Source organism: Numenius arquata, chromosome 24 (genome assembly GCF_964106895.1).
Source record: "Numenius arquata chromosome 24, bNumArq3.hap1.1, whole genome shotgun sequence".
Lineage (NCBI taxonomy): Eukaryota > Metazoa > Chordata > Aves > Charadriiformes > Scolopacidae > Numenius > Numenius arquata.
Genome location: NC_133599.1, coordinates 3173570 through 3193957, shown reverse-complemented (window position 1 = coordinate 3193957; position 20388 = coordinate 3173570). Strand labels below are relative to the sequence as shown.

Sequence of the window (20388 nt, the reverse complement as noted above, 5' to 3'; positions counted from 1 at the left end):
TGCTCCCGTGCCATGTCCCCATCCCTCCTGCTCCGTGCCAGCGGCGCACCAGTGCCCCCGGCAGTCCTCACACCACCCCGATCCTGAGCACACCGTCCCCTGGGTACCTCCGTGTCCTCCCCCCCATCTCCTGTCCTTGTCACAGGTCCTTCTTCCTCCTGCTGAGCCACCAGCGTGAGGGGCGACGGGACAGGCCAGGCTCCATCGGTGACAACCACCGGCCAGAGGGATGCTAAAAGCAGGTTCAGGGCACAGAGAGGGGAAGAGGTGCCCAAGAAGCAGAGATGGAGCATCCAGGTCCAGCATAAGGTGGAAGAACCATCCATGGTGGGGACTGGATGGTCTCCACCCAGAAGAGCCCCTTTACAGACCTTTGGGAGACCAACACATCAGCCTGGGGACTCCAACACTCCCCCCAGGACTACTCTGGCAGGGAGATGGCCACTGTGCCGGGGGCCACCGCTGCAGATGCCCCTGCCTGATGCCCAGGACACCGCCGATCTGTCCCTGTGCCGGCTGGCAGCCCGGGGGCTCCTCGGGGGACCACACTCCAGTGGACAACCTGCCAGCAGCCGCATGTCTCCTCCAGGACAGGGCAGAGCAGCTGGAGGTGTGGGCGATGCATCTCCCTGCTGGACCGTGCCGGGTGGTCTCGCCATCGGCAGGAGGGAAGAGGGTCTGGGAGAACCAAAAATGATGGCGAGAGGCTCAGTGTCGTGCCGGGGGGGGGGGCTAAAACGTGGCCCCGTGGAACTTGATGGCGCCGGCAGCAGCCAGGGCTTGAGCTGGAGGGAGAGAAGAGGGGGGCTGAGCTACGCGTGGGGTGGCCGGCGGTGGGGCAGCCCCTTGTGCCCACCCCACGGACCCCTCCTGCCCTGCTCAGAGGAAAACCTAGTGCAGATTCAGCTCCGCGCCCCCACCTCTGTGGGAGGGACCTCCAACCGAGCAAGGGGACGCCGTGTCCCCCCCAGCTTGCAGCCACCAATGCAGATGTGCCAGGTCAGGTGTCCCCCAGAGCCTGGCCTTGAGACCCGCCCCCCCTCTTTTGGTCCCTGCATGGGGCCCCCCCCACCCGCAGCAGCCTGCTGAGTGCCCCCCTGCCCATGTTGGTGTCCCTGGGGTCCCCGACTTTGCCTTGGAGGACACTTGCGCTTGGTCCATGGGAGGAGACGGGGCTGACGTGGCTCGGGAGATGTTAGCTGGAGCAAGCAGCGATGGACAGACGCCGGGCATGCCCCTGCCCAGCCCCCCGAGGGATGGAGAGAGGATGGGATGAAGTAGGAGAGAAGAGGTTCTTACTTCATGGCTCAGACACGCATAAAATGGCTGTTGTCGGCGGCCCGGGATGTTTCAGACGAGAGGGGGTTGGTCGGTGGAGTCGGGGAGGCTGGGGAGGTGGGAGGGCTTGGGGTAGCGCATTGAGCTGGAAACAAGAAATGGGAGAAGGGCATGAAGGACACAAGCTGCCGGCAGCGGCGAGGGGAAGGAGGCAACCCAGCCAGAGGTTAGCGGAGGGGAGGAAAGGGAGAGGAAGGAAGGAAAGAAGGAAGGAAGGAAAGAAGGAAAAAAGGAAAGAAGGAAAGGGGGAAGCAAGCGTGGTCAGGACAAACAGCCGCAGCGGTGCCCGTCCGCAGCAGGCACACGTGAGCTCCCCGCAGGGCTCCTCATGGACAAAGCATGGCATGCCACCATGCTGGCACTGGGCACGGTGTACCACCACGCTGGTTTGAGGATGGTGTGCCACCACTCTGGCACCAGGCACGGCCAGGTGCTCCCATCCTGTGGCATTGCCAACACTTCTAATGAGGTCCCAAAACCTGCTCCCGGCCAAAGTGGCTGCTCCATCCCACGATGCTCAGAGCTGCCACAGCCCCAGGCACCGTGGGCAGGGTCCCAGTAGCTACCAGTATCACCAGGCTGGCTCTCCCACTGCACAGGGATGCCCTGCTCCAGGATCGATGCAGCCCTTGTTCCTGCTGCTTATCCAGCCCATCAATCCTGCATCCAACCTGCCTGATCCGCCTCATCCCTCCTCCTTGCTTGGCACATAACGCTCCCTGTGGTCCATTCTCCCATGGGGCTGGCAGGCTCTGACCCACTGTGCCCACCCTGTGCCTTACCCGAGAGCATGCGGCCCCGGCGGGAGGCTTCAGCAGCCAGAGCACAGGAGATCTCTATCCTCTTCTCCTGCTCCTGCAGCTGGGTCTCGGGGTCCTGGGGGGCGTCCACCTCCCCCTCGCCCAGAGGGATGACGTTCTGCAGGCTGGGCAGAGCACCCGCCATCAGCACCCATGCCCGGCCTCGATGGGGCTGGGGAAGGGGTGCAGGGGGGGGCACCCCGGGATGGCCAGCGTGGGCACGGGGACAGCAGCCTCACCTGGATTTGGCAATGAGGGTCTTGATCCGTTCCACCTTCTTCTGCTTCTCCTTCATCTCCTCGGGGCTGAGCGGCGTGTCGGGCTCCAATTCGACGTACCGCTCAGGGATGAGGACTTTGTCCGGCGTGGAGAGCTGGGGGCAGCGGGAAGGACCGAGCTGAGTGCCAGGGACCTGTCCCCACGCCAGCATCCACCTGCCCCACTCACCCCGAACACCTGCCTGGGCGAGGGCAACCCCTGGCCAGCCATGGCCAGTGGCAACAGGATCCTGACCAGCACAGGAGGATAGATGGACCCCCCAGTGCAGGGTGCGGAGGGTGGGATGCTCCATGCCCAGGCTGCCAGCCACCCCCCCAGACAGCCCCCCCTCACCTCCTTGTTGATGTCCACGTTATAGTGCTGGGGCTCCAGCTCCATCTTGCGCAGGCGGGCGATCTCCTCCTGGGGGGTCTCGTAGACCTTGCCGGGGTCGTCGGAGCGCAGGGCTGCCTCCAGGTCAGAGATATCCACCTCGTGGATGCTGCGGTGCCGGCGCACCTGCGAGAGACCCCCGACCCCACTGAGTACCCCCCTGGGATGGCACACTGTCCCCTGCCCCAGCAGCCACCTCCTTCTCCAGCCCCCAGTGTCCCCTTTGTTCTGTCAAGGGGCCTCGGGCACTCTGCAAAGCAAAGGTTGGTTTGCCCCAGCCCCGTGGCCAGCGCAGGGACTCACCACCTTGTAGGAGGCGGGTGCCTTCGTGCCGGGGGGGTCGGGCTGCTGGCTGCTGGGGAGCTGCAGGCTGCGCCGCTTCTCCTTCATGGAGCCGCTCTGGTGGCGCTTCATGCGGTCAATCTGCTCCTCCACGCTCATCTTCACCTTCGTTTCGTTGGCGAACACGGCGCTCTTTGGTCTCTCCTGGGGGGAGCCCGACCCCACAGTCATGCACGGTCCGGCCCCATCCACCCAGTGCCACAACAACCCTCTGCAATGGGGCTGCTCAGCCCCCTCCCGGGGTGGGAGGAAGGCACCGAAATAGCCCGGGGAGGGGGTCCCCAAGGAGCTGGATGCTGCATGTGGAGTCACACAGGGATGGACGGGCTCCCCTACGCGCTGCCCCAGCCCCACAGGCTGTGGTACAGCCCCCACTTTGCTACCCTGGCCCCCAGCCCCACCACCCTGGTTCCCAGCCCCTCCATGCCAGCCCTACCCGGGAGCTGAGCCCGTTGGCCATGCCACCAATGCTCCTCCTCGGCACACCGGCCGCCGGCATCACCTCCTCCTCTGCCGGAGACTTGGTCCTGGGGGGAACGATGCCCACTGCGGAGCAAACCAAAACACCAGGCTGAGCCCCCCCGGAGAGCAAGAGCAGGGTCCCAGTAAGACACTGTGTGCTCCTGGGAGGCACAAAGGGTGCTGCTGGAGTGGGACCTGCTGGGCACAGTGCCGTACCCTTGTTGAGAGCCGCTTGCTTCTCCGCATCCTGCTCCTGCCGGCTCTGCGGGAGCCCCTCGGCTGGGGGGCCGGTGGGGGCCGGTCGCTGCACCTCTTTCTTGCTCTGCTCGAAGCTGGGTTTGGGCTGCGGGGGAAAGGAGGACCCCAGTGAGACCCCATCCTGCCTGGGGGCCACGTTCTTCCTGGGGACAGACCTGCCGCTCTCTGGAGCCATGGGGTGACACACGGCCCCGCAGACACACTGCAGGGAGTGATGGACACACAGACGCCAGCCAGGCGGTACCAGTGCACCCCAAACATGCAGAGAGAGGGGTTCGCAGGGCTCTGAAGTGCTTGGCCCTGCTATTCCCTGGCCCGTTGGGTCTGGGCACCAGGACAGGACAGGCTCCTGCATGGGAAAAGGTTCCTGTAGGGGTGACAGTCCTGCCAGGGCTCAGAGGTGGCACCTGGGAGCCCCAGGATGGGGCTGAGCTCCAGCACGACCCCATGCCTGTGGGAGAAGACGGGGTCCCACAGGGGCGGACACTGTGCAGCAGCAGAGAGCGAGCAAAGGGCCATTTTTGAGGTCCTTCCCCTCCTACATCCCCAGGGCACAGCCTGCCCAGGGCCCGGGCACTGGTGCAATGGTGCCAGTAAAACGGAGGGCTACGGCAACAAGCTGAGGAGCCCAGCATGCCCCCCTCGACCACCCTGTGGCTCCGCACAGAGATGATACATCCCGACACCCCTTACACCCCGTGGATCAGCATGCAGCCACCACTGTGCTACCCTGCAGCCCCACGGCTGCTGGAGATGTCACCTGCACTCGCACTGGGGTCTGTCACTTCCCCAGCTCAGCTTGTGGTGCCAGCCCTGCTGTGCCCACATCCTGACCCCCCCGGCCACAAGGATGCTTGTGTCTCCTGGTGCCCAAACTTGGCCACTTCCTCCATGATGAGCACAGACGAGGCATTACCAGGAATTCCCAAATCCGGGTTTGCCCCGGCTGGGCGGGAGTTGGAGGGTGTGTGTGTGTGTGTGTCACCCCCATCAGCAGAGCTTGCCAGTGCTGCACGGCGGGGAGCAGCGCTGCGGAAGGACAGTGAGAGAGGCGAGGGCAGAGGAAAGCAGAGGGGCTGATACTGGGGGGCTGTGGGATCTTTGGGGGCTGCCCAGGAAGAGCCCGTCCCTGTCCTGAGCGAGTGCAATGGGTGCAGGGGACCTGGTGGGGACAGGAGGGCCATGGCGAGGCTGCCGGGGGGACACGGCTCCCCTCGGATAGAGCAGGTACCAGCCACACACTGCTGTCCCCTCGCCAAGTGCCACCTCTGCGCTGTCCCCGTCCCCGACATGCCAGGGCAGAGGGTGTTCAGCCCCATCGCCCGTCTCATCCCAGCCTCGGCTGATGTCTCGGGGAGGACGAGGACGGGGACGCTGCTGTGGGGCTGCTCTGGAGAGGATTCGGTACCTGTCCCCTCTTCGCCTCGCCGCCTTGCTGCCAGGAAGGGGAGGTGGGGTACGGCCAGAGGCGGCTCTCGCCGGGGAGCGGAGGGATGGTCGGAGGAGACTCCAGGGGTACGTAGGACTTGGGGAGGGGAGGTCGAGGCGGGCCTGGTTCCTGGGGTGGAGAGGAGCGTGAGGCATGAGAGCAGAGACACTGAGAGCCGGGAAGGAAGAGATAGTTAGAGAAAGATCGAGACAACACACAGTGGAAGCGTCAAGCCAAGGAAAGGAGGAGGGAGAGCAGCTGGCCACCACTCCCTGCGGTCCCCGTGTCCCCATGCAGAGGGGGACAGTGCTTGCCACCTCTCGTGTCACCCTCGCTGCTGCACATCCCCAGGGCAGCGGGGCAGGCAGGGCTCAGGGGCTGCCCGAGCAAGGGGCTCCCCAGCTTGGGGCTGGCAGCCCCCAGGAGACACTGGCATCACCTCTGTGCAACCAGGTGGGGTTGGGGGGGTCCCCAGATTCCACCCTAAACTTCACAGGGATGAAGGTGAGACCAGCACTGAGCACGGGCAGTGAGAGGGGACTGTGGTGGCAGCAGGAGCTGGTCCTGAAGCCAAAAAGCTGGAGCTGAGCAACTCTCAGCCTTCAGGGTTGCTTGACGGAGAAGCCCAAAGGCTGCAAAGCCCAGCTGCAAGGACCACAGACCCAGATGTCACCAGGGGACACCACAGCCCATACATGTGGCAAAAACGGTATCCCCAGGCAGAGCCACAAGGAAACCCAGCCATCCTCTGTGCCTGGTGGCCACCCGTCCCCCGCGAGTGAGGGCTCGGGCCAGCCTGCAAGCCAGGCTTGGGGACCTAATGGTGGCAAAGAGGTTGCTGGGGACACCCTGGTTCACTCACCTCGCTGGGTCCTGGCTTGGTGGGCGAGCCCTGGGAGCCGGAGATGAGGGAGAAGGGGCTGAGGGGGCTGGTGAGGCTGGCCGAGCTCAGGGGGCTGGCGGGGCTGTTGGAGCTGTACGTCCCCGAGGGGCCGATGGCCACTGCGAAGAAAATCAGAAATAAATGCCTGCACCGGGGCATCCATGTCCCCAAACAGGTGCTGCCACCTGCCTCGTGGTAGCAGAGGCACTGGGGATGTCCCAAGCCCTGGCACGGTGGGGTTTGTGCTGGGCGAGGGCAGGGATGGACCCTGCTCACTTCTGTGCTTGGCAGTGTCGGTGCCGCGGGACGGGTTGTTCTTTCTCAGCCCCTCCATCACGTCCTGGATCCGCCAGATCTCCTTCTGGATCTGCCGGTTGAGCACTTCATTCTGGAGGGAGGGGAGAAAAGGCAGGGGTCAGAGTGGCTCCCACCACTGCCAGCCCCATTGCACCCCAGCCCCACATTGACCCACGGGTGTTCATCTGAGGCAGACAAAGCCCTGGGAAGTCTGAGCCATCACGCCCACCACTCATATCCTACCAGAAGCCATCATTCTGCTCCCCTGGGCCCCACCACGGACTGGGGAGAGCTGATGGAGTCCCAGCAGCACTGGGAGCACTGGGCTGCAGCCCCTCGATAGCACCCAGGTGCCCATGGTTCCTCAGCCCCTCTGCGCTTGCCCGTGGCCACAGCAGGACACCGAGGGCTGAGCACGGAGCAGCCACTTGCAAACCAGCTCCTTGGGGCTGAAGGAACCAGGGAGCTTCCACCTCCATGGGGCTGGCGGGAGGAGACCCCAGGGACGGCACCCTAGGGCTGGGGGGGGTCCTGCTCACCTGGATGTCCAGGTTCAGCTGCTCCCAGAGGTCGTCGTGCAGGGCGGACACTTCGCTCTCCAGGCTCTCGTACTCGGCGGTGCTATTCGCCAAGGCCTGGGGAGGGGGACAGCGGGTGAGTTTAGGGGGGTCTTTGGCAGGTTCCTCCAGCGGCTCTGGCCAGCAGAGCATGGGGACACCCGGGAAAGCACGAGGCTGCGGAGTCCAACACCCCCCCCCCGCCCCCGAGCCAGGGATGGGGTGGCAGCAGGGGGGTACAAGCTGTGTCCATGGCAGTCCCTGGTGCCAATGGCACTCAGGGCACAGCAGTTTGGGGAAGTCAGAGGCAGAAGCAGGAGCCAAGACGGCTCCGGGCACATGTGCCAGCTCGGCACCACGAGGGTTAATTTGCTTTGTCCCCTCTGAGGGACTTTGGCTTGTCAGGGTCCCCAGCCAGCTAAGCAGATTTCTCTTCTTGTTTTTTTTTTTAAAGGAAAGGAGAAAAGAGATGGCAGCGGGTGGGGAGACAGTGCCAGCGCCAGGGAGCGTTGCAGAGGGAGACCCCGTTACCGTGCTGGCCTGCGACAGCTCCACCCGGATGTTGATGAGCTGGTTCTGGAGAGATTCCTTCTTGTGCAGCAGCTTCTCTGGGTAGGCGGGCTGGCTCCCAAACATCTCCAGCTCCTGGTGCGTCCCCATCAGGGCACTCTCCAAGCTCTCCTGGGGGGGAAGAGGAGGGAGATACAGCCATGAGAGCCCATCTGGTCCAGGAGCTACTTCCCTTCTCCTTAACAGGCCATTAGCATGAGGGGACTCCCAGGACCTTGGCATGGCCAGGTCATCTCCTCCAGCTCAGAAATATCCCCACTGAGCTGTCCCCAAGAGAGCAGGACATGTTGCTTCCTTATCACAAAGGTGCTGCCCGGGCACAGCCATCGCCGTGCAGCCAGGTTTGTCCCCAGACAGCCCCTTGAGCTGCCCACCACGTACCTTCTCTGCTCGGAGCTGCTGCACCAGCCTCTCCTGCTCCCGCAGCACCTTGTTCTGCTCACAGAGCTTCCCCAGGAGCTTCTGTCCCCGGGAGGGAAAGAGAAAGGGAGGAGAGAATGAGAGCATCCGTGTGAATGGCCCCACGCTCAGCTGGGAGAGATGGGATACAGCCGGGACATGGTCCACAGGGTTGGTTTGATGGGACAACGTGTGGTTCTGGGGAGGGTTTCCAGCCCGCTGCTCCCATTTTAGGGACCTCAGCCCCAAGCAGGGTGACACGGGCCAAATCTGGGCACGGGGCAAGACCAAGCAGTTCAATTCAGCCGAGGATTTAGTCCCCGGGCAGCACACACCACACTTGGGGCATCACCAGGTCCCAACCTGGCTGTGCAGGAGCACTCTTTATGGGGACAGCAGACCTGCTGCTGCCGGGGACAGGGACAACAGTGCGGGGCAGAGGAGGGGACACGGAGGACGGATGTTTGCCCTTACATCGGTGTCTTGCTCGCTGATCTTGTAGGCGTGCAGTGTCTCCCTGTAGGCCTCCGGGAAGGGTGTCACCTGCAAGGAGAGCGTGGGGTGAGCCTGGCTCTGGGAGCCCCTGGGGGAAGGTGAGGCAGGTCCCAGCCCCTCTTCCCCATCCCTGGAAGCGGGGAAAGAGGCAAGAGACGAGTCTCCGGAGGCGGTGGGTGCTTCCCTGCTCCCGGGCAGGCACTGGATAGGTGGGGAGGCAGCGGGTGGCACGGGATGTCAGCTCTGCCCAGTGGCTCGGATGAAGGCACAACCTCCTTCCCCATTCCCAGCCCCGATGCCCGTCAGCTGGGAGAGCCACGGGAATTAGCCGGAGACAACCTCTCCGCAGGACGCCGAGAGCTGAGTTAAAGAGATGCCTCGTGAATCATTAACTGCCTGGTGTATGACCGCCACCATTTCACAGGCAGGGAAACAAAGGCAGAAGGATTAAGCTGTAATCCCACTTCGGAGAGTGGAAACACCTATAAATCATCAGCAGCAGCAGCATCAGGGCCTGTTTACCATCCGGCTTCTCTGTGAGTCATTTTCCTTTCCTGGAAATCTAAATTACTAATGGGACCTCACCAATTAAATGCCTCCGAGATCTCGAGATGAAAGGCATAAGATAGGAAGAAGGGGATCATTATTGCTAGAAAGCAAGATGCTACTTTAGAGCCATTTAAAACCATAGGACGATGCAAATAGACCTGAACCTGGGAAATGCCCGGCGCGGCTGGAGGCAGAGCCGGGCGGATGGGGATGCTGCTGCCTCCGGGCAGGGAGCCTGGCCAGCGAGAGCATCTCGGCAGCTCCGGCTTCACTCTCCAGCACATCCCAGCTCCCCACACACAGCAGATGGGAACAGGCACCTTCCCTTCATCGGAAAACCCCAGCGATCGCCCGGTTGCTGGTTTCTCACACAGCCAGAGATGCCCCGGGCAGGACGGTGGGGACCATTGACTCCCTGCCTGGGGCTGGCGGTGGGTCCCAGTGACCCAGAGACACATTCCAAGGCGACGGGACCTGCCCGTGCTTGGAGCTGCAGCCCAACATCAGCGGGGACATCCCCATGCTTTTGCAGCCCTCTCTGGGCTGGGGAACAGAACGAGCCAGAGCCTCAGGCAATAAAAAAACTGTTTCCTCTCCCTGTTACGGGAGTTATTGCTTTGGTTTAAGAGCCTTGGATTGGATTCCTGTCTTTAAAACATCCCACGCCTTCTCCTTGCCTCATCAACACACGACGGCAACCAGAGGGTGGGCAAAGCACCCAAGTCCAGCCCAGATGAAGGTGAGAGCCGAGGACTGCTGCGTCCCCACCTTGTGCTCCCCGCACAAGGATTTACCGGGTTTTAATGGCTCATGGATGGATTAGCAAAGCCTGTGATGGGCTAGCAGGTCCCCGAGAGCGTGATGTGCCGGAGCCGCATGGATGCCGGAGCCTGCATGAGTGGAAATGGCAGGAGGTGACCTCGAGAATGGAGCGCGGGGTGGCTGGCGTGGCTGCCATGCACGAGCCATGCGCGGCCCGCTGGCCGGAGGCTTACTTGCATGTAGAGCTGAGCCCTAGGGGAGGAGGTCTCCACCATCCTGTTGACCATACTGATCAGGGTCTCGCTCTCGCTCATCTGCGGCAGACAGGGAAGGAAAGTGGAGAGGTCAGCGGAGACGCGCTCGGGCGGCCGTCGGAGCAGCGAGGCGGCTCGGTCCACCGAGCTGCAAGATGCCACCTCCAAGAGATGGCTCTGAGGCTCGAGCCACCTGGGGACAGGCTGCCCCGGGCTGCTGCTGCTGCTGCTGCTCCGGGTTTGCGTACTGAAGAGCATCCTGGGCTGGTTGCATGCCCTGAAAACTTTGTTGAGGGGAAAACACAGATAAAACCGAGCCGGCTCCAAGCCGGGCGGCAGCAAACTGCACACACAGACACAAGCTTGCACAGAGACGCCCAGGGCTGCAAGGCACAGTGTGGTCCCAGCAGACAGACAGACTCCTCTTGCTGACAAACGGCTCAGTGTCCTGCCCTCGTGGTGAAGCCAGGGCTGGGATGGCCCTGCTGAACGCACAGACGAGCTCTGGGCATAGGGGGAGGTGACCGAAGCCCGGGGTTGGGGACAGCAGTATCCCCTTCTCCAGCCTAGAGCAGAGGAGTTGGGTGGGAACAGCGTGCTCCCGTGGAGATGGCACATTGTGGCCGTGCTGCCGGGCAGGACAAGGATGCGATGGCATTCAGGGCATGGATGTACACCCCCCAGAGCTGCAGCCAGCCCACAGCTCCATCCCAGGCTGTGCCAAGCCCTCCCAGACACAAGCCCACCCTGACCCTGGCCCCAGAGCCCGTTCAAACCCCTGCACCCTGGGGGGTTTGCTGTTCCCAGGGCACCAGGGAGCCCAGGGCACCCCCCATCAGTGGCACTGGAGCTTCCCCCCTGCCTTTGCCAGCAGAAATGCCGCAGGAACCCACTGCCCAGGGCTGGGAAATCCCTTGCACCCCACAACCAGGACCCTCGAGCTCCAAAGGGTGATGCCAGTTTAATCACAAACCAGGGACCAAACCCCAGCTGGAGGCAGGTCATCATCAAGGTGGGAGGAGCCGAGGGAGCCGTCCCCACGATCAGACAAGCAAGGAGAGAGAAAATAAAGCAGCAAGCCATTTGAAAAGAGACACTCGACAGTGTCAGTCCGAATTAGTCTCTCCAGAGGTCAGCACCAGAGGAGGAGGAGATGCAAAGCCTTTTTAGGGAGTGTTTTAAAGAGCCTGGGAGAGCGAGCGTTGCTGCCCATGGCTGCGAAATAATCCAGAGAGCTTTTATTGCAGCGAGTGCTCCTGCCTGTCCTTGGCTCCGCTCCAAGGCAGACACAGATCTTGGCGATTACTGCACCGATGGAGATTTGCAGACTAATGAGATTGTCTCTGGAGCAGCTCCCTTAGTGCAAGCCCGGCTTTTGCAGGCAAGCGCTGGGGCTGCAGCACTGGCCGGTGGCTCCTGTCCCTGGCTTTGACATCAGCCAGAGCCTGCAGTTTCCACTCCCCTGAGTCCTGGGGGCCTCTCCCAGCTGGATTGCCCCCAGCCCGGCTCCTGGGATGAAGTCTGTTCACAGCTTTCCTCCAAACACTCCCTGCCATGCAAAAAACCTAGGAACTGCTGCTTTGGTAGCAGTCCCAGTGGGTCCCTCACCCCAGCCCTGCATCAAACCTCTTGCCTTCAAGGAGGAACAGGGTCAGGACGTCACCAAAACAACCTCAGATTCATCCGGCTCCCCGCGGCTTGCCTGGCTGCCCCCAGCATGGGGGGCACCAGCCCCATGGTCCCTGCAGCAGCCCATCAGCTCACACCGACGCTGGTGGCACTGCTGGGTGCGGGGACACGCCATGTGGCACCGTGCCATCGGTGTCCCACACCACCCCAGAGCCAGCTGCCTCCCCTGCACCCCAGGAGCAGCTCCCCAAGGCTCTGGGTATGTGGGAAGGTGTCCTGGCTTCCCCAAGGATCCTCCCCTCCTCCCCCCCCTCCAGCTCCAACACACCACACAGAAGGCACTGTGTCAGGGGAATTTTTCTGCCAAGCAATGAGCGACCCTACGGACGGGAAGGATGGAAGAAGCAAACCAAAAGACAACTCGTGCTGCTTTAATGCCGAGAAGGGTGCAGATGGATGTTAGGGGGAGAGATGCTGCACTGGGAGGGAAGGGGACGCCACTGGGGACAGGGCACACGGGGACATAAGCAGCGTGAGGCTCGCAGCCAGCTCTGCCTACCTGCTGGTCCAAATACTCTAGGTTTCTTTGCAACTGAAGGTCTAAAAGTTCATCCTACCAGGAGCCAGCAGGCACGCGGCAAGAAACGAACACACAAAACATATAAAAGAAGAAGCAAAGCGGTTAGGTGAAGGCTACGGAGATGCGAAGACCTCTTGGCCGGGGAAGAGAGGCATATCCCTGGGCACAGAGCTGGGAAAGCCGCCATGGATGTGCCCTTTGGGAGACCCTGGCTGTCCCTCCTGGCTCTCCCTCCCGGCTAACGCTGCCTTGGAAGAGGCACGGCCCTTTCCCTGCCTTTCCGGCCAGCGAGGATGGATGGCAGAATGGGTAGCTCATGGTAACTTGTGCTTCTCCCTCCTCCAACGGCCGGTCCCGCCCCGTGGTTTCGGGACCGTGCTCTGCGGGGTAACCTCCCGGTCTCACCCCACCAGCTCCGAAGGGAAACACAATGCAGGAAAAAGCAGCAGCTGTAGCCAGAAGTGAAGAAGCAAGAGGGGGAGAGGTGCAGGGTGGGCGCCAGCCTCAGCCACGGACCACCCTGGGGGTGACAAGCCCAGGCCAGCATCGCAGGGCGTACGGGGGTCCACGGGTGTCCCACTGTCCCCACGACCTGGGGGCTGCAGGGCAGGAACTGGGGGCCTCTCCATCAGGGTTTCCTTTGGGCACAGCCAGGAGGCACCAGAGACACCAGTAAAGGGACATGCGGTCCCAACCTCTCCCAGAGCAGCCCAGCTCTGGCCCACAGGAGTGGAGCGGTTCCTCCTCAGCCACCCGAGCAAGGAGCCCCCGAGTTGGCCCACCTCGCCGGGGAGCTCTGAGGGGCTCACCCCCTCGGTGCCAGCAGCGTACGTACCATTTTGTCATGGACGGTGGGGGATGCCGGGTAGTGGTACGGATACATTCCCGCAGGGATGGGCCGTCTGTCACCCAGATAGTCGTACTGAGAAGAGAGGAGACCCCCCCCCACCCCAAAACCAGAGACATGTGAGAGGTGTGCGAGAGGCCAGAAAGCACATGCAAGGGCAGACCCCAGCCCCGCAGCAGGGTCAGGCCTGGCTTTGGGGTGCACAGCAGCAAGACAGGGACACCAGCGCTCCCTGCTCAGGAGCACATCACTCGTGGTGGCCTTGAGCACACCATCCCCATCCCCATCTCCATCCCGCCCCACCACATCCCCATCCTCATCCCTTTGGGCTCGCAGCAGTGAAGGAGCAGCCAGAAGGGAACAATCACAACCTGGGCAGCTTTGCAGGATGACAAAAGGGGACCTAAAGCCATCAACTGCTGCAAGCCACGGACTTGGTGGCATTTTGAGGCCAGGCTGTGCTGAAGCATCCCTGCTCTGACATCCCCGGTGAGGGTCTCCCTCCGACCCCATTCCCCCCCGAGCGCCGAGGGGCGTTTACCTTGGGAGAACTGATGGATCGCCTCATCATGAAGGTGGTGGGGTCGGCGTAAATCTCCTCTCCCCGAGGCGGCAGGTGCTCGAAGCGGGCGCTGGGGGAGCGGACCGGGGAGTACACCCGCGCCCGGCTGTAGGAGCCCTGGCTGGGCGAGCGGGGCACGGAGCGGGAGCGGGGTTGCAGTGACATCCGTCGCAGGGAGCCCGAGGCTGCGTCCACCTCATCTAAGTAAGTCGGTTGCCTCCCGGGACCGGGTAGCCAGAGCGGGACGTCTTGCCGGCCCAACCCGGGGTGTTCCTTCCAGTCGCGGAGCTGGTAGGTGCCCCCGTTGCGGAAGGAGTGACGCTTGTCCTCCAACACCCAGGGGGGGCTCACCCGCTCGTAGGCGGGCATGGAGCAGATGCTGTCGGGGCGCACCCCCGGCGGGTAGTACTGGTAGTCCTCGGGGTACTGGGGCGAGTAGGGGGAATAGTAGTCGGGCACCCGGCGAGACACTGGGTAAAACCTGGTGGGGCTGGAAAGGGAGGGGGAGGAGAGATGTGAGAGCCGGGCTGGTGGCCAGGAGGTGCCTGGCACCTTGCTCTGCAGCCAGGGGTCCCAGCGAATGAGGACAGCCTTAGAGCAGGCAGCTCTGGCACCAGCATCCAGAAAGCTGGGCTGGATGCCATCCCTCCTCCTGGGGACCCCATGGTACCCCCCCCCTTCCAAAATCCACCCTGCTTGGCTTTTCGGGGTGTCCCATTCCCAGCTCGGAGCTGGCACATGGGGACAACCCAGAAATGAGATTTTCCGACCCCAGGAGAGGATAAAGCAGGTGGGAAGGGGAAAATCATTCCCAGAGCATCACCTGAGGGGCAGCCCTGGAGAAAAGGAGCAGGACCCCTCCCTCTACCCCCTGTCAGCCCCACCACAGCCCTCACCTCCGCAGCTCCTCGGGGGGCACGGCCCCCCGGCGCGAGTTCACCCACTGCTGCAGCTGTGTCATGGAGCTCTTGCGCTGGGCGATCTTCTCGGGGTTGGTGCGGGGGGCAAAGCTCCGGCGGTGGGTCACGCTGTCCCCATCGGGCGGGGGGTACGCGGTGCTGCCGGGGCGGCTGGGTGACGAGTACGTCCAGCCGTTGGGCTGGGGCGGCCGCTCCGCGCTCGCCGGTACCCGGGGTGCCTCGGGGTAAGGACTGCCGGGCTCCGAGGGCATCTCCTGCCCGGCGATGCCGTTGGCTTTGGCCAAGGGCTCCTTCTTGCTCTCTGTCCTCTCCGGCTTCCTCTCGATCTTCTCCGAGCCGCGGCCGTCGCCTTCCCCCCGGGTCTTGGCGTCGGGGTCGGCTTTGGGGTGCTCCCGGTGGGCGGCGTTGCGGTGGTGGTGGTGGTGTTTGCTGGGGGGGATGTTCTCAGAGTCTGGCTTCTCATGCCTGGAGGGTGCCGAAGCACGAGAGATTGTTACCTTCCCTTTGCAATAGCCCTGGGGTGGCCGGTAACGTCCTGTCCCTCCCTCAGCCTTGGGGAGCCAACGCTCCCCCAGCTCCGTTCTCCAGAGGGACCCTCACACTCCCAGGAGGTCCCCGGCCGCGATGCACGGCCTCCTCCGCTCCATCTCTGGGAGACCAGGGGAGAGGGGTGGCACGGGGAGATGGTGGGTGCTGACCTCTGGGTCGGGGGGATCTGCACCCGGGCGGCTTCGCCCATGGCTTGGATCCAGGACTCCTGCTCCTCCGTGTTCTCAGCGCTGAAGAAGTATGTCCGGATGCCAGCGTGCTCCGCCTGGGGAGACAGGGACTGCTCATTACTCGCCGGCATCTCCTCCACCCAGCACACCGTCACCTGCAGGGGGGGCAGAGAAGTGGGGAGAGAGACAAATGGGAGGGTGAGAGCTCCATTTCCACCCCAGCACGAGGTCCTGCCACCGCAGGAGAAGACAGACATGGTCCTTCCCTCCCTGCCGGAGCCACGTGCATCCTCGGCAGCACCAAGCAGAATGAAGGCTCCAGCGCCAGCCCTCGTCCCCTCCCAGGGCATCCCTTGGGGCCATGAGTCCCCTGTGGTCACCGCCAGTGATGCTCGGGACCACCCTTCCCAAGGCTCCACACCCCAGTGTAGAGGATGTTGCGCCCCAGCATTGAGTGGGTCCCCGTGGGGCGCACGGGGCTGGCAAAGGGTCCACGTCCCAGTGAGAGCAGCAGCGCTGGATGGAGCATTACCGTTCATGCAGGGTTAGGAGGAAGGTGGCTTTTTTGCCCAGACAACATTTTTGGGGGGGGAAAAAGGTTCGATTTTGGTCAAAGATGTCAGTGCCCACTCTCCAACTGGAAGGCAGGGTTATTTAGGGTCTTTTTGAAGCTTCCACCTTCCCCCTCCGTGGAAAGGGATGGGAGGCAGTGAGGAGGATTAAAAGGGAGAAAGCAGGAGGCTTTTTCCTCCTCGAAAGACTTCCTTAAAAAAACAAAGTTAAAAAAAAATAATTGGGGATCCAATTAAAACCCTCCCGTGGGTTTCCATCTTCCCCAGAGCATGCAGCCACCGTGACCAGCCGTGGGGTCACCCCCTGCAATCCCCGTGCACTCCTGCCTCTAAAAGCTCTGTGGCCAGAGCAAAAGATCAAACCAAACCGATTCATCCCCCAGAGTTAGTGCGAGCAGGGTGAGCAGAGCATGCCAGCAAGCCTGCGGGTCCCTCACCCTTCTGCATGCATCAGAAACACAAGAAGGTACTACCTAGGTGGTGGCTGGGTGCTGGAGCAGTGGACGGGCACGAAGAGAGAGACCTCCTGTCCGGGGATCCTCGCCCGCGGAGAGAGGAGGAAACACAGACAAGGGTCAAGCCGCAGTGTGGCAGGAGCGCGGGTGCTGCAGCACAGACCTCTCCTGGTCATTGGGGCCCTTTCTACCCTTCTCTGAACAAAACCATCCCCCTAAAACCCTCACGTGCAGATGGAGCCACAGGAACCTGCCTGCAGAGCTCAGTGGGTGGGCAGCGGCTTTGCAAAGCTCCTTCCCCACCAGTGTCACAGAATGGTTTGGATTGGGAGGGACCTTAAAGCCCACCCAGTGCCACCCCCTGCCCTGGGCAGGGACACCTCCCACCACACCAGGTTGCTCCAAGCCCCCTCCAACCTGGCCTTGAACCCCTCCAGGGATGGGGCAGCCACAGCTTCTCTGGGCAACCTGGGCCAGGCTCTCACCACCCTCACAGCAAAGGATTTCTTCCCCACATCTCAGCTCAATCTCCCCTCTTTCAGTGTCAAACCCTTCCCCCTCCTCCTATGGCTCCCCTCCCTGATCCAGAGTCCCTCCCCAGCTTTCCTGGAGCCCCTTGAGGGACTGGAAGGGGCTCCAAGGTCTCCCCGGAGCCTTCTCTTCTCCAGGCTGAACCCCCCCAACTCTCTCAGCCTGTCCTCACAGCAGAGGGGCTCCAGCCCTCCCAGCATCTCCGTGGCCCTGCTCACAAGCCAAGAGACATTTTGACACCCCCAGGTCACTTCTCTGCTCTCAGCTACAGAAGCCACGGGCAAAGAGAGACCTCACCCCTAAACTGGGCTCAGCTATAGCATCAACGCAGATTTAAGGGTGGCAGCTGCAAAAATCCATCTCTTAGATTGGGAAAACTCCTCCACAGCACCCTGCGGGGACCCCAGGCCACACTCTTGGGCAGGAAGGTGCAGGCTGGGTTTTTGCACAAGTGCACACGAGTGGAAGCCAGCCTGGGTCGATATCGGTCCAGCAGCGAGTGCTAACACAGCCACAGGCAGCAGGAGCAGTTGTGCCGGTGAAGGTGCACGGTGATGCCGACAAGTGCCGTGCGGTGCCAGGGAAGCTCAGCCCCTGCTCTGAGCGAGGGAGAGCCGAGTTCTGCTGCTGGGGATGGGGGCGGGAGACCCCCGGCTGCACCAGCCCCCTCCTCTCCCACGCTCACAGCAGCGCAGGCTGACGAGCAGCGACTCATTACGGGCTACCCCCTTGCAATTACATTTCCCTTTCTTTTGCACACCCGTCAGAGCAGGCTAAAAAAAAATAAAAAACAAATCAGAGCTGGGGACACCTCTCTACGTCTGGCTCCGAGGAGCGCCGCAGCAGCAGCAGGGACAGGCTGGCCAGGAGCAGCGATGCGGAGGGGAAAGCGGGGCAGGGAGAGGGACGAGAGCATCAGTGCTGCTTGCCCCACACCCAGCATCTCCCTGAGTTGAGGGACAGCGGGGTACCCAAGGGGCAGAGCCTGGGAGCAGCCTAGGTCTCAGGGTGGTGATGACCTTGGAAACGCTGCTTGGCCCCACACCTGCCTCAGTTTCCCCAGCAGAAGGCACATCTGCATAGCGCAGGGTATCCCTGGGGGGGTTACACTGCCGTCCCCCCTCTCTCCGGCTTGCTTCATGCTCCGTCACCAAGAAAGCAAGAAGAGGGAGCGGCGGGGACCCTGCGAGCATCACCACTGCCCCAGCGCTGTCCCGGTGCTCCGTGTCCCTTCCAAGCACTGACCTTGAACGTGTGCTTCCTGCTGATGTTGTCGGAGGGCTGCACGGCTGCCACACGGAAGCTGAGGAGGGGGATGCTGCCCAGGATGCTCTCCTCCTTCTCGTCTGCCGGCCAAATGCAGGGGTTACAACGCACGGAGGGGCTGGGAGCCCCAGCTGCCCCCCAACAAGGACCCACGAGGTGCTGTGGGGACATGGGTCCCATCGTTCCTGCATTTCCCACCTGTGGGAAACCGCTGCCTGTTGCTCCCCGGCAGCACTAATGTGGCTGGAACAACAGCCTGCTCAATTATTCATGCCCGCCCTGGCTGGGCTGCCAGGGCTGAGCCCATCGAGCTGCCAGGGAGGGAAGGTGCCTGCATTAACCCCTCGGGTCCCCGGCGTGGCAAACACCCACACAAAGGGCTGCTGTGCATGGCCACCGCTCCCCAGGGGGCTGTCACCTCCAGACCCCTTTTCCCACGATGGCAAAACTTGCTCCGAGCCTGGTAACAGCCCAGGGTTTGCTTGCAGGTGCCTGACTGCTGGCCACTGGGTCCTGCTGGGGGGGCACAAGCCGCAGGGGGCACCCAGGGCAGGTACTTGCTGCCGTACCTTTGTAGTAGAAGAGGCAGCGATCCACCAGCACGAACCAGCGCTTGTTCCACTGTTTCACCCCCGAGCTGGCCTGTGAGAGAGGGGCCGTGAGAGCAGCACCCACCCAGGGAGGGGACGGCACAGCCCCGGGGGGGGCACCCGGCATGGCAGGGGCTGGGGTACCTGCTTGTAGAGCCAGCCACTTTTGGTGACGGCGGCGTTGGGGTTCCTCTTCATGGAATTGGAGCGCTTCCCGAAGGCAATGCCCTTGCGGGAGGAGCGTGGAGCCTGCAGAGGGGGAGAGGAGCCACTCAGTCCCTGGGGGGGTCCCCAGCACCCCGTCTCCACTACCGCTTGCCATACCACATGGCTCCGGGCACCCACCCGGCCTCCGGGGCGCTCCGGGGGCACCTCTGACACCATGGCGTGGTTGGTGGGCTCGCTGGTGATGGTCGCCGGTCGCTTGCCACCCGCTTTACTTGACATGTCCAAGGTCGGTCTGTGGCACAGGAGGAGAGCTGAGTCAGCAGAGCCATCTTTCTCCACCCTGCAGAAGCTGTCCCTGGGCAGCCCCACCTTGGGCACTGGCCCTCCACACTCCAGCCCACCTTGGTCCCTCTTCAAAACCCACTCCTGGGCCCCAAAACCAGAGGAGTCGGGAGCCAACTTACTTTTGCAAGTCAAGTCTTGAGTTGTCCTCAGGGACCTGTCCCGTCACTGGGTGCAGGAACGTGTTCCGCCTTTCATTGTGGCTGCAAGAGACAGCGGCAGGGCAGTGGTTAGCATCTCCTGTCCCTGTGTCCCCCCCCGAACCCCTTTGCCTTTAGCACATTTGCTGCCCTGACCCCAGCACTTCGCTGTCCCACCCCTGAGCATCGCTCCCCCCGAGCCCCCACTAACCCCCACTTCAGATCTGCTCAGCACATTTCATCACCATTTCCCAGGAAGTGTTTGCCTCGCTGGGAGCCAAAACGAGCTCTATGGTGGCCGAGCCCTCGTTCCTTTTGTTGGGCACGTCCCAAACGATACCATAAACCCCACTCAGAAGAAGTCGCGGCAGCCGCAATGGCCCATCCTGGGGGCCAGTGACATTCCCGACGTCACATCCTCCCCTTTGGCTTGCTGCTTTCGGAGCCATGTGTCAAAGCACCTCGAGTCAGGCTAAGAGCAGGGGCACCTGGCGACGTGGGGTTGTGCCCCACGCAGACCCCGACCATCAGCCCAGGACCCACCAGCACAAGCTGGTGCCGCTGGATCAGGCCCCGGTGCTGTTTTGGCAAAGGCGGCCACCACGGGCAGTGCAGGGTCCCCTGGCAGCGCTGGCAGTGTTTGCCATGTCCCTGCCCTGTCCCACAGAGCCGGTATTGCCGGGCAACCCGGCACCTCACTGCTCCGACTGGGGAACCCACTCACACGCTGCTTCCCTGCCGGAGCCGCCTCAGGAGCAAAGGATGAGATGGACCCAACAGGGCTCTATCCCGGGAAGTTTGCATTGGACATCATCCCCGTGACATCCCTCCTTCCCAAAGCTCCGGGCACCAGGACACGGGTCCCCCCCAGCCACACGTGAAGCCAACACGCCAACAGCCCGGCACGCAGCTGAACTCCTGCCTGTCAGCAGAACAGGGGAAGTTTGAGCAAGAAAACGCTGCTGCCAAGACCATCCCATCCACACACGCTTCACCCCCAACCTGGGCTGCAGCCAGGCTC

The 20388-nt window shown here is 62.7% G+C and overlaps 1 protein-coding gene across 1 annotated transcript; it reads right to left on the bottom strand.

Annotated features, from left to right (window-relative positions):
• Positions 1-1307: 1307 nt before the first annotated feature.
• Positions 1308-19164, bottom strand: PLEKHA6 (pleckstrin homology domain containing A6). The gene is made up of 20 exons (XM_074163344.1): positions 19063-19164; positions 18862-18966; positions 18697-18769; positions 18107-18207; positions 15262-15398; positions 14561-15049; positions 13644-14154; positions 8461-8529; positions 7969-8049; positions 7549-7698; positions 7000-7095; positions 6440-6551; positions 6143-6282; positions 3810-3936; positions 3568-3677; positions 3093-3275; positions 2751-2915; positions 2378-2511; positions 2121-2263; positions 1308-1423 (listed from the first exon to the last, which is right to left on the bottom strand). Exons 1-20 carry the CDS (start codon positions 19162-19164, stop codon positions 1308-1310), a joined length of 3144 nt encoding a protein of 1047 aa, XP_074019445.1.
• Between the last annotated feature and the right edge of the window lie 1224 nt (positions 19165-20388).